The 13,659-nt window shown below is 37.1% G+C and overlaps 1 protein-coding gene across 1 annotated transcript; it reads left to right on the plus strand.

Moving 5' to 3' along the window:
- The first annotated feature begins 1,983 nt into the window (after positions 1-1,983).
- Positions 1,984-13,425, plus strand: DMAC2L (distal membrane arm assembly component 2 like). Its single transcript, XM_043989689.1, has 5 exons — positions 1,984-2,038; positions 8,535-8,646; positions 9,701-9,909; positions 10,539-10,710; positions 12,016-13,425. The coding sequence occupies exons 2-5, from the start codon at positions 8,540-8,542 to the stop codon at positions 12,128-12,130; spliced, it is 603 nt and encodes a 200-aa protein (XP_043845624.1). The 5' UTR covers positions 1,984-2,038; positions 8,535-8,539; the 3' UTR covers positions 12,131-13,425.
- Positions 13,426-13,659: the final 234 nt, after the last annotated feature.

Genomic DNA, 13,659 nt, shown 5'->3' on the forward strand with positions numbered 1-13,659 from the left:
TTGGGAAGAAAAGATTCACACAGAGAAAACAACACAAAACAAATATTTATTTAGTTTTGATTATTAAGTGCTATTAGAGTCCATCAATGACAGCTGTTTGGGAAGGCATGGAAAAGGTAGAATTCTGCTATGCTTGAGAGATTGATAGGACTTTGAAGGAAGGATGAAAAAAGGCAAAAAGGTTAGACTGTGTCAGGTTCTTTGGATAATTCAGTCACATCCTTGTCTAGAATAGACAAAACATCCTGTGGAAAGTAGACAACATAAAGGTCACTATATATTTTTTCTAAATATATTAATTTAAACTTTCAGAAGCAGCATAATTCTATGACTGAAAGTCAGGAAGTGGTAGGAATAGTACTAACATACTGTCTGGCACATAGCAGGTGGTTAATAAATGCTTGTTGATTAATGGATAATGATTACATTATTGCTAAAAATTATTGGGGGGGGGCAGCTAAGTGGCACAGTGGATAAAGCACCAGCTCTGGATTCAGGAGGACCTGAGTTCAAATCCAACCCCAGACACTTGACACTTACTAGCCGTGTGACCCTGGGCAAGTCACTTAACCCTCATGGCCTGCCCCCCCCAAAAAAGAAAAAAAATGATTCAAACACTAGAGTGGTTTTGTGTGTGTGTGTGCAGATACACATACATCATGTGTGTTATACATATTATATATTTATATACATATATGTATGTTTGCGTGCCCAAACATGCTTCAGTGGTAGCTAGGTGGCCCAGTGAATAGATTGTGTGGTCTGAATTGAGGAAGACCTGAGCTCAAAACCAGCCTCAGGTACTTTCTAGTGTGACCCCAAGCAAGTTGATGTTTGCCTCAGTTTCCTCATCTGTAAAATGAGCTGGAGAAGGAAATGGCAAACCACGCCAGTATGTCTGTCAAGAAAACCCCAGATGGGGTCATGAAGAATCGAATACAACTGAAATGACTTAATGTCTTTTACTACCCAAGTATACAAAAAACAAAATTGTATGTTTAAAACCATGACAGTGGTAATTTCTTGACTCGGAGGTTTCCTTTCATCTACAAAAATCATTGATTCCTACCTCTCCTTTTACAAATGAGTAGCCCAAGGCCCAGAGAAAAGAAGTGGCAAGCCCAAGGTCACACCTGTGACCCCAGTGTACAAGTCCAACTCAGTCACCATTGTTTGTTTGGCATTAATGCCCTTCACAACTTGGCTCCAAACGGACTTTTTTAGTTTTGTTACATGTTCCTTTCTTTCATGCACCGCATGTGAACTTTCTGGAATTCCGTTTCAGGCTCTGGGTTTTTGCACTGGGGGTCCTCAATGACTGGGCATGCCCTTCCACTTTATCTCCCCTTTTTGGAATCCCTGGCTGCCTTCAACAGGAAAGCTTTTCCTCATAACCCCAAGTTGAGAGTACCCTCCCCCCACCAATTTTGTGTATACCCATATATGTATCTATATCGACATAGGTCTTCCCAATAGAATGTAAGCGTCCTAAGGGCAGGGGTTGGTCCATTTGTATTTCTCCCAATGCCTGGCACATAACGTAGCAGGTGCTTAATAAATGCTGTCGGACTGATTGTCCCACGATGGACCGGTACTTACACACAAACCCAATCTGTTGGGCAGTGGGACACTGCTCAAGGGACCGCGCTATTCCACCGACAGAAGGCGGTATAGCTATAGCAGCAGCTGCGGCTGCAACTCACGACCCCACCAGGTCCCGTAGGAAGGCACTAAAGCAAGCCAACGCGAAGCCCCGCCCCATTGCTGTATGCCCCACCCTCCCTCATCTTACAGCCAACCGCAGCTCTTGTTAGTCATAGAGCCCTAGAGGAACGTTCCCGTCCTACCTAGTGTTCTTCGCAGGTTCGAGAAAACACACACATACACTCTTAGCCTCGGCTCATTGGGAAACTCTACTCCGGCCAATCAGGCTGCACCTCCGCCCCTCCCTATATCCCGCCCTATAGTTCGCAGTAGCCAATAGACAAGCGAGATTGAGGCAGGCGCAGTAGGAGGAAAGGACGTTCCTTCTGATCCTGTAAGTGAGGGCCCCGGGCTTCGGTTTGTCCTTTACAAATCCCGGTCAGGAAGACTTGACGGACTGACTTTAGCCCTTGACCTTTCCAGTAAAAATCAGAAAATTAAATAAATAAACGCGCGTGAGGTGGGGGCTTTTAAGGGAAAGAAAAGACATGCCGAGGCTGACGAAGTCCTCGGGGACGTCCCGGCCTTCGCAATCCTGCGTACTCCTTCCCCCCGCCGTTCTTCTCTGTGCGCATGAGCAGTCTTTCTTTATGGAGTTTGCCGGGACGGAGCCTGTGCTGGGCGGTACTGTTTGTAGCTGGACTGAGTGGATATTAACAGGCTATTGTTTTAGACCCGTAGTGTTAACCGCTGGATCGGGCCTTAGAAATCTAGGTCAGTTTCCTCATTATATAACTGGAATCCTGGCACAGAAAGGAGATTAATATTAACAATGTGCCCCTATTTTACAAATGAGGAACGGAGGCAAATAGAAGTTAAGTGAATTGCCCAGAGTCGCTCAGCTAGTAAGAGTCTGAAGTGAAATTTGAACTCAGATCTTCCTAACTCCAGGCCCAGTGCTCTATCCACTTCACCACCCAGCTGCCCCTGCCTTAATAAACTCTTATTGACTAAATCGACTAATGACTGACTTGGAGGATTCAGACTTGTTTTCCAGACACTTACACAGTAGGCTACTTAGCTACCTTTAAGTAGTGGTTTGCCCAAAGTGACACAGTGGCAGAACCCTTTTCCTTTACTTGATTATTGATTGTTCTTTGGAGGTGTCTATACTGAACCAAAACCTGGCCAGAAAGGGAAAATGATGTCACATCTGTAGCCCTCTTTATAAGAGTTAAGTAGAAGGGAAATCTCTCCAAATTAATTATAGTCATAATTTTTTCAGCTATGCTATTGTCAAGTGTTGATTCTGAATAGTTACACTTTTATGCATGATTTTTGTCATAGTAGATCTAGAATTAGAACATAGCCACTCGGGTGACCTTTGACAGGCCATTTAGCTCCCTGTTCTGGTTTTTTCCTCACTTAAATTGAAAGGTCCATACTTTGTTGCCTCTACTTTCTCACCTTCCATTTTTCAAACCCTTGAGATCTGGTATTTGGAGTCATTAATTAATTGAAATCCCCCTCTACTCTGTTTTTTGTTTTTGTTTTTGTGATTCTGGCCTCCCTTGGTTCTCCTGCCTCTTTGGCCATTCCTTGGTCTCACTTGCTTGCTGAAATCGTACATGTCCTACCTCCAGAGCTTTGGGGCCTTTTTCTCTCTCTACATACTCCCACTTGATGACTTAATAATAAGCTACCATGGTTTCAGCTATCACTTCTGTACAGATGACTGTCATATCTATGCATCCAGCCCTAATCTCTCCCAGAAATACTACCAGCATCCTGACCTGCAGTATTGTAAGCTGTTGCCTTTTGACTATCTCCAATTGCATGCCCCATAGGCAGTTACATATGATTATAGATTTAGACCTGGAAAGGTCCAGCTCAACCTCCTCAGTAAAGCAATTTTTCTTAATTTGTTAACATTATTTTGATACTATAACAAATAGCATTTTTATACCTAAAAATGCTGTATCACCTGTTTCTAGTAAGTGGCAGAACTTGAGAAAACTTTTTTTAGTAAAACATCTCTGTAACTTAGAGGAAGCTTTGTGCCCTGTTTTAAAGGCCTCTTTATCTAGTTTTGATTGCATCAAACTAGGAGCCCACAGTTCAAAAACTTGCTCTTAAGACTTTGTTTTTCCACCATTATAAACAATATAACATTTTTTGTGGTTAGAAAAAGGCTTTGGCATGTTAAAAGGCAAAAAAACCCCCCAAAAAACAAAAAACCCCAAACCAACAACTTGAAGTAGACTATAGCAGTGGGAACCAGTTTTCTCAGTTAAGTTGTTTAATCTACCACTGTGGTTGGGAACCTGTGGGTAGTTTTTTATTCACTGTTGACTGCTAGGCATAACAAAACCAAATAATAGCTCTTGACCACTTGACTGAACTATTCTTTAAAAAAAATGCAACATGAACAAACACCAACTAAAATGAATACTTTGATATACGGCCTAGAAAAAAAGATTATACACAAAACTATGAATCCCTGTTATGTATGGCTTTTCTTTTTAAATATACATTCAACATTGAGCCTTCAAAATCGTCCATCTTAAGGTAGGACAGGACTTCTGAGAAAGACCATTTTTATGCTTTTGATGCCTTTCTTGTTTTGTTTTGTTTTGTTTTTAAGTGAGGCAGTTGGGGTTAAGTGACTTGCCCAGGGTCACACAGCTAATAAGTGTTAAGTGTCTGAGGCTGGATTTGAACTCAGGTACTCCTGACTCCAGGGCCAGTGCTCTATCCACTGCGCCATCTAGCTGCCCCTGATGCCTTTCTTGTTAGAGCAAGAAAGTAGTCCAGCTACTAGCTGTTGTTATCTCTCTTCCACATCTTCACTTAGCACATGAAATAGGAGTTTGCATTGATCCAAAAGGATCCCAAAGTTCTCTTTGAGTTCCAAAATTCTATCTAAGTGGATACAACCTGAACAAATTAGCACAAAGCTGCTTCAGAAGATACATGCACAGTGTAGTAGAATGAGTACTAGTCTTGGACCCAAACAGACCTGGGTTCAAATCCTGTGATGTTTTCAAGTTGGGTTACCATGGGTAAGTTGCTTAATGTCTCATCTTTTGGCAACTCCCTGAGACAAAAGTTATATATGGGTCGTAATTGTTGTTGGAGTTTCCACACCCACAAAATCACAGATTATTGATGTAAGTAGATAGGCATTATGTTAGGTTCTGGGTATACAAAGACAAACATTCCCTGTCCTAAAGGAGTTATGAAGGAAAGTGCCTGCTTTTTCCAAACCATGAGCATGATTGAAACATTTCAAAAGCCATTGGGGGGGGGGGCAAATTTTTGTATGGAATTGGATTGCATGTCTATATTCTATGTTCTAATTTTAGAGATGGAATTTTTTAAAAAACTGAGGCCATGTGGTGCTTTATTATACAAATGAGAACTAGTAATAGCTACCATTTTAAATATCCTTTATTTTGACCCAATAAAATTAGGACTGACAAATGCATTAACAACGCTAATCTGGAGGGTTCACAGACCTTATAGGGGTCCTTGAACTTGGATGGGAAACAAATTCCTTTATTTCAATATAATTGGTTTTTTGCAATCCTGTATATTATATGCATTTAAAAATATTATTCTGAGAAAATGTCTGTAGGTTTCAATAAGCTGCCAAAGGAATACATGGCAGATAAAAAAAGTACAAAACCTTGTATTATGGGTTTCCTGCTTTTCTATAGAAAATTCTACAGGCAAAAGATTTACAATAAATGTACATTATTTGATGCCAGATTAATAGGTTAAATTTCATGCTTTCCAAATAATTAGTTTGTAAATTAAAATGTTGTGAAACTTGTCAATTTTTTATGTATTTATGTTAGTTCCCTATTAGTTCTTTTTTATCTTAATAGTATTTTTTCCCAGTTACATGTAAAGATAGTTTTTAACATTTGGTTTTTTCAATTATTTGTTTTGATTTTTCTCAATTACATGTAAAGATGCTTTCTGAGTTCCAAATTTTTCTCCTATCCTCCTTTCCCTCCCCCCTCCCAAAGCCAGTAAGCAGTTTGATATAGATCATACATTACAATCATGTTAAACATATTTCCATATTACTCAGAACAAAAGAAAAAAACACAAGAAAAATAAACAAGAACAATAACAAAAAAGCAACAACAAAAGTTAAATTAGTATGCTTCAGTCTGCATTCAGACTCCATAGTTCTTTTTCTGAATGTGGAGAGTATTTTCCACCATAAGTCTTTTGGCATTGTCTTGGATCATTGAATTGCTGAGAAGAGCTAAGTCCATCACAGTTGATTATCACAAAATATTGTTGATACTGTTTACAGTGTTCTCTTGCTTCTGCTCATTTCACTCAGCATCAATTCATCTAAGTCCAGATTTTTCTGAAATCCATCTGCTTATCATTTCTTACAATAGTGTTCCATTACATTCATATACCATAACTTGTTCAGCCATTCCCCAACTAATGGGCATCCCCTCCATTTCCAATTCTTTGCTACCACAAAAAGAGCAGCTATAAATATTTTTGTACATGTGGGTCCTTTTCCCTTTTCCATGATCTCTTTGGGATATAGACCTAGTAGTGGTATTGCTGGGTCAAAGGATATGCACAGTTTTAAAGCCTTTTGGGCATGGTTCCAAATTGCTTTCCAAAATGATCAGTTCACAGCTCCACCAGTAATGCATTAGTGTTCCAATTTTCCCACATCTTCTTCATCCCTATTCTTACTTTTAAAAACATTGGATTTAAATTATATTACATATATTTAAATTATATTAAGCAATTCTTTTTCATTCAATTAAAATTAATAAATCAATTAAAATTAATTAATAAATCAATTAAAATTAATAAATGAAAAACTTGTAGGGAATTAACACAAATATATAAAATCAAGAGTATTATCTATTGGATGAGTGGTCAAGGGATATAAAGAAACATATCACCCCCCCAGTCGCAATCAATTAACCATATGAAAGATTATTCCAAATCACTAATAATAAGAGAAAGATTAAAACAGCTCTAATGCTTTACATACCCAGTGAATGGCAAAGATGACAAAAAATGGAAATAATATTGTTGCAGAAGCAGTGGAAAGACAAACACACTAATATGCTATTGGTGGAGCTAAAGATTAATTGGTCCAGCCATTTTGGAAAAGCAATTTGGAATTATGCTTTTTAAAAAGAGACTAAAGTTTCCACATATTGAAACTCATTGATCCCATTGCTAGACTTGTACTCCAGGGAGGTCCAAGACAGAAAGGACGAGTAGCCAGGAATGTGTGGAATCTCCACTTCAGAGAAACTAAAACTGGTGGATCCCTTCAACTTTGGCCCCAGAGTTCTGAGTGGCAGTATACCAGTTAGGCTGCCTGCCTAAGGAGGACCAAACTGGTCAAGGTCAGAAAGAGAGCAGGACAAAGAAAGGATTGTGTAAAGCAAAATAATAGTAGCAATTTTTTTTGCGGCAGAGAAACACAAGGAACCTCATTCAGTTAGTAAACATTTATTAAGTTCATACTATGTAACATATTATGGGGGGAATAAGCACTGGGGATACAAAGAAAGGTAAAAGACAGACCCTGTTCTTGAGAAGCTCACATTCTAATAGAGAAGACAGACACAGAGTGAGACTGGGGAATGGCTAAACAAATTGTGGTACATGAATTCTGAATATGAATAATTCAGAGTACCCCAATGGATTTATATAAACTGATTCAGATTTAAGTACACAGAACCAATAAAACAATGTACATAACTACAACAACATAAGTGGAAAGAACAAAAAAATGAAACTGATTGTTGTATGACCTAAGCTTGGCCCTAGAAAAGAGATAAGAAAATGCACTTCCCTCCCTGCTTTGCAGAGGTGGGGGACCATGATTGTGGAACACTGAATTTACTGTCAGATTTAGTTGATGTTTTGGTTAGTTTTGCTGAGTTCCCCTCCCCTGCCCCCCACTTTTGTATTATTTGTTAAAAAGTAAAACTCACTGAGGAGCAAGGGAAGGAGCAACATATTTGGAAATTCAGTTAATAAAAAAACAAAAGATCTCAATACATATCTAAAAAACCCCCAACAAACCGAACTGTGATTTGAGCATTAGGTCCAAAGTCTTGACTTTCTCAGTTACTAATCTTGAAACTATATGGGCCAAAGTGAAATGAGGGATTGACTTTTTGTTGTCACTAAATTTTGTTTTGATAGATTAATCATTTTCCAGGAAACAATACCATTATAGTAACTTCCCATTAAAATATTTATATAAAGCAAACATAGTGATTGTGACTATTATACATATATAACATTTCTCCTTTACATTTTACTAGTTATTAATGGAAAAGGCATTTGAACCTCAGTAATATGGAAACATCCCTAGGCGTTGTTTTTTACCTGTACTGTGTTTCCTTTTAGTGCTATCTTTATAATCATATTGTAGTCATTTTGTATATTATTTAAGTGATATTTTTGTATAACTCAGTTTTTTCTTTTGTCTGAGGAGAGACTCTGTCCCTTTATCAAAAGGAACAAAAGTTTGTTATACAAATGGAGCACAAGCTCTGTCAGGTCCTACCAAACTGGAAAGGCTTTGAGTACAGGCCCAATGAGATTGTCTGTCACCAAGGGCTCAGACTAGACAAGTTCAGAGAGACTTATTTCCAGAAGGCTGACTACCAAGTGATGAATTATTCTTTACCACTTATGAAAACTGCCTACTCAGTCATGTAGGGTTTGGGACTTGTATTTATGGAGAGAGTAGCCATGTTGATGAGACCAGGAATTGTTTTAAGTACTAAAATTAGTATGAGACATAGTTTATTGTATATATGTGACTCTGATAACTGGCTGATGAGCTAATATGAGTACTTTTTGTGTGTGGCCAGATTTCATGATGCTATTTGGAAAATTTGCACCGCCATTACAGAGCTTAAAGAAATTTCCATGCTTCTCTGACAACAGACACTTCTGGGGGTGGTTGAATGCAGTGTTTAACAAGTAAGTTACTTCTATTGAATAATCATGGGGATTGTGGCAGCCAAATGAATTCCCAACAGTAATATTTGTTGAATTTAAGAATTTTCCACTGCAGTTTAAGGAATGCTATAAAGCTGGAGTCACTTTTGAAGAGAATAAAAGCAAAACAAATGTTTCCAAATTTAACAGGTGAGGTGCTTAGAAGTAACAGTTTGGGGGCAGCTAGGTGGCACAGTGGATAGAGCACCGGCCCTGGAGTCAGGAGTACCTGAGTTCAAATCTGGCCTTAGACATTTAACACTTACTAGCTGTGTGACCCTGGGCAAGTCACTTAACCCTAATTGCCTCACTAAAAAAAAAAAAAAAGAAGTAACAGTTCGGAGCCTGATGAAACTGATATATGATATTTTAGTTAATATCCTATTTTTAAAAGTTATTGTTAGAGGGCAGCTAGGTGGCAGAGTAGATAGAGCACCGGCCATGAAGTCAGGAGGACCTGAGTTCAAATGCGGCCTCAAGACCCTTGACACTTACTAGCTGTTAAGAAAAAAGTTATTGTTACCAAAATGTGGAATAGAGGAAAGGTAAATATATTGTTTTTATCTTGAAACATTCCTTAATGAAATTTAGAGGAGGTGTTTTAGATTTTGTAACTAGTTAATCATCTGTGTCACTAAAGATTTATTTTCTGTTATATGAAAGTTATATTCCCCTTTGAGCAGTGTGCTACAGTACTAGTCATTTGAAAAATAAAAACAAAAGAAGGTACCAGATAAAGTATCGTGCCCTTTTCTTGAACTTTACTTTCTTTTTTTTTTTTTAGCGAGACAGTTGGGGTTAAGTGACTTGCCCAGGGTCACACAGCTAGTAAGTGTTAAGTGTCTGAGGCCAGATTTGAACTCAGGTACTCCTGACTCCAGGGCCGGTGCTCTATCCACTGTGCCACCTAGCTGCCCCTGAACTTTACTTTCTTTACTCAGCAGTCACTATTGTTGTTACTTTTAGATTTAAGATGTGATGAAATTATAAATGATCATAGGAAGAATTAATCTGTTTGCTTTCCCACTTTCAACAGAGTAGATCATGAACGAATAAAGGCTGTTGGTCCAGACAGGGCAGCATCAGAATGGCTCTTGCGTTGTGGAGCATTGGTACAATACCATGGTCAAGAAAAATGGCAAAAGGACTACAATAATCTTCCATCTGGTCCTTTAAACAAATACAAGATAAAAGCAATTGATGCCACTGACTCTTGTATCATGAATATTGGATTTGACTACCTAGGTAATAACTACATAAGTTTATCTGAAGTGGTTAGCAGTTTTTTTTAATTTGCAGCAGCCAGTATCTAACTTTGTTTATAGATATTGCTTATTTTTTTTTATTTGTGTGTGGGGGGTGGGGTTGTTGTTTTTGTTATTTTTTCAGGGCAATAAGGGTTAAATGACTTGCCCAGGGTCACACAGCTAGTGTCAAGTGTCTGAGGCCAGATTTGAACTCTGGTCCTCCTGAATCCAGGGCTGGTGCTTTATCCACTGCACCACCTAGCTGCCACTTAGATATTGCTTATTGACCATGTTGATGTACTACAATTTGTTTTTTCCTTATATGTTTAATTTAATTTTTAACAGAATTATAGAATATTGCATTACCTCTACATTCCTTTGTCTTATAGTGTATCCACTTAAACATCAAAGCCTTTGGCATCTCTGCCAAACTTTAACCAGTTAGAAACATGCAGACTTGCAAGAACTGAGCAGTTAAGATGACTTGATCCACACAGTTTCACTGTGTGTGGACATTTCTTATACTCAAAATTTGGGAGCAGAATGGCAATTCGTAGTCCTGCCTTTTATCAACTTTCTGGATAGTTTGCACTTATTGTGAAATATCATCTTTCTTTTTTTTTTCAGAGGGCCTAGAACATGTGGAAAAAATTAAGCTGTGCAAATGTCATTATATTGAAGATGAGTGTTTGCAGAGGCTTAGTCAATTAAAAAACTTACAGAAAAGCATTTTACAGATGGAAATCATTTCCTGTGGGAACGTCACAGAAAGGGGCATCATTTCATTGCATCACCTAAGGTAGGCTATCCCACAAAGTTGGAAGAATAAATGTGGTTTGATAATGAATAAGATGCTCAAAATTGAATACCATTGGTGATTAGAATAAGGTCATAGGATTCAGAGCTAGAAGAAGGGAACTTACAGATCATAGAGCCCAACCTCCACATTTTACAAATGAGGAAACTAGAGCCAGAAATGTTGTCATCTTCATATAAATGGTATGTAAAGGTACCTCTGCCGAGAAGTAGAGAACCTAGTTCTCTGACTAGAGATCCATTGCTCTTTCCACTTTACCAGAGCAGATTTGTTTTGTGGAATTTTTATTGCTTATTCAGTTTTGAGAAATATATCATTTAAAAAACAGACTTGGGGGCAGCTAGGTGGCGCAGTGGATAAAGCACTGGCCTTGGATTCAGGAGGACCTGAGTTCAAATCCAGCCTCAGACACTTGACACATTTACTAGCTGTGTGACCCTGGGCAAGTCACTTAACCCTCATTGCCCCACCAAAAAAAACCAAAACTAATATACATTTTCAAACAGCTGATTATTTAAAATATGCTTACTGTCTCTTTACATTAAAGTACTGAGAAATTAGATGCTTTAGACTGAAATTTATAAAAGTGAGTTATAGCTCTACACTAAAGAAACATGATACTTCACTAATATAGAATCTCTGGTTAATACAGAATACCTGTGATTATGAAATGGATCTCCCAATAACCTTAGTATCAAAGAAAATTCTGTTTAAAAGTATTGAGTTTTATAAAGTTGATAATAAGCACTAAAGATATTGGATTATACTTAGACTAGCTATGACTCCAATCTTAAAAATCTGAATTCCTGCCAGAATGTATGTAATTTATTATTTTCTGCGTTAAGATTCTGTTGACATATTTTCTGTGCAAAGGAGTTTTTGAAATTGTCATATAATACACAAGAAATTCTACCAAGTCAAATTCAACTGGCATTAACTCTGGGGATACAAAAACAAAAAGGAAATATTCCCTGCCCTTGAAGAACTTGTATTTCATTTGGCAAGATAAATTATCTCAACAGAAGTATTGAGATTTGAAATGCATGCATGTACTTGTTTCTCTTGTTAAATTTCATTTAAGTAAAAAATCTGTTAGATTAATTGGAAAATCATTTAATTTCTACAAGCAGTTCTTTTAGTAATATTCAAAAGACTGAATGACAGATTTGCATTCTGAATATCACTTTCTCAAAATCAACAAACCATTCTAAACAAATATTATTTGTATAAGAATAAATATTCAGGATGAGCCTACTATAATATTCTTTTCTTATTCTGTGTTTACAGAAACCTTCAGTATTTGCTGTTACAAGACCTTCCGGGAATAACGGACCTAGAAAATGTTAATCAGATCTTTCAGAATTCATTACCTTCTCTGCAGATAAAATTAGATCGAAAGTAAAAACAAACAAACAAAAACCCAAACATTAAAAGTAGTGTTTACTTCAGCAGTTCATTTATAATCCATGAATAGGCTGAACAAAAGCTTATGAGGACTTGTCTCTTTTGAAATTGCTGCTTCTAAGAGAGTGGAATTCACAAGATAGACACAAGTCATTAATAGAACATTGATTCATTTTATGAGCTTTAAGTGCAGCAGAAGGGCTGCTGTATGCAGAAATTTAAAACACTCAGAATACAACCAGTACGATTATTGATTTGGAAGGGAGAATTTATGTACATAAAATGTTTTTATTTGAGAAAAGTGCAAAACAGTATTTGCATACTAATATATTTCTCAGAGAAGCTATAAAATTGTTCACAAAATATTATTAAAATAGGCAACATAGCTGTTCTTTATTTTGCATTTCAGACATTTGAATTTCATTATAACACCTTGTTGTTTAATTTGATATAAAATCTACCCTTACAGGATTTTGAATCAGTACTGTAAGTTTCTCCAAGCAGAGTGGGAAGGGAAGGCAATTGAAGAATGTTTTTCTTAGCATGCATCTTATACTGCATGCATCAAATCATTCTCATCAGAGTCATGGATTTTTCATGCTATGCTGGCTTCTACTATCATGTTATAGCCACACTTTTAGAATATGAATAATCACCCATTAATTTATTGTAAACTCAGGGTTTTCTTTAAGAAATATGTACCTAGGGGCAGCTAGATGGCGCAGTGGTAAAGCACCGGCCCTGGATTCAGGAGTACCTGAGTTCAAATCCAGCCTCAGACACTTAACACTTACTAGCTGTGTGACCCTGGGCAAGTCACTTAACCCCAATTGCCTCACTAAAAAAAAAAAAGAAAGAAAGAAAGAAAAAAAGAAATATGTACCTGGGTAACCAAAAGTTTAAAAGCTCGAAATAAAAAGTTAACTATCATGAAGATTAAAAATTGTAAGAGTAACATTCTGTCAAGGTTTTTGTCAGTGTAGAATCACATTTAATATGTTGGTTAGAAATCTTATTTTTCCTCCTTGCTTTTGCTCTTGACCACTTTTCCCTTTTGATCTGAGCTGCTAATTAGGATGCCAAAAAAGAGAATTAGGTCAGAACAATTCAGTGATGGATCTAGAAAACAAGAGTAAAGAATGATTATCTATTCTAAGTAAATGAAAATGTTTTTAAAATAAGTAATTAATCTCAGTGTTGTGTTGTAGTGTATTTAGTTACAATGCTAGTTTTATTTAATTTCTGTAGTATCTATTTTGCATTGTAAAATATATGGAACACTTTAAAACTATAGATTTTATGTTAGCCCTGCTTTCAAAGTATCATGATTCAAGAGAAAAACTGAAGAAATTGAGCAATTTCATGAACTTTTTTTTTAGCAGTACTAAAAAAAAACCCCTTTTGGTTTAAATATTACCTAGGTCATACTGAGTACATGGTGAGTATACAAAGACAAAAATAAAATAGTCTCTGCTCAAGAATCTTACATTCTTTTGGGGAAGGCAACATGAATCTGGCTAAGTAGTT

Source organism: Dromiciops gliroides, chromosome 2 (genome assembly GCF_019393635.1).
Source record: "Dromiciops gliroides isolate mDroGli1 chromosome 2, mDroGli1.pri, whole genome shotgun sequence".
Classification (NCBI taxonomy): domain Eukaryota; kingdom Metazoa; phylum Chordata; class Mammalia; order Microbiotheria; family Microbiotheriidae; genus Dromiciops; species Dromiciops gliroides.

What these genes read in the sequence shown, in the direction of transcription:
- DMAC2L (XM_043989689.1), top strand. Translation starts at nt 8,540, where the DNA reads ATGATGCTATTTGGAAAATTTGCACCGCCATTACAGAGCTTAAAGAAA. An exon ending in TTGAATGCAGTGTTTAACAA is followed by an intron (nt 8,647 to 9,700) that starts GTAAGTTACTTC and finishes CACTTTCAACAG; the next exon opens with AGTAGATCATGAACGAATAA. An exon ending in ATTTCATTGCATCACCTAAG is followed by an intron (nt 10,711 to 12,015) that starts GTAGGCTATCCC and finishes CTGTGTTTACAG; the next exon opens with AAACCTTCAGTATTTGCTGT.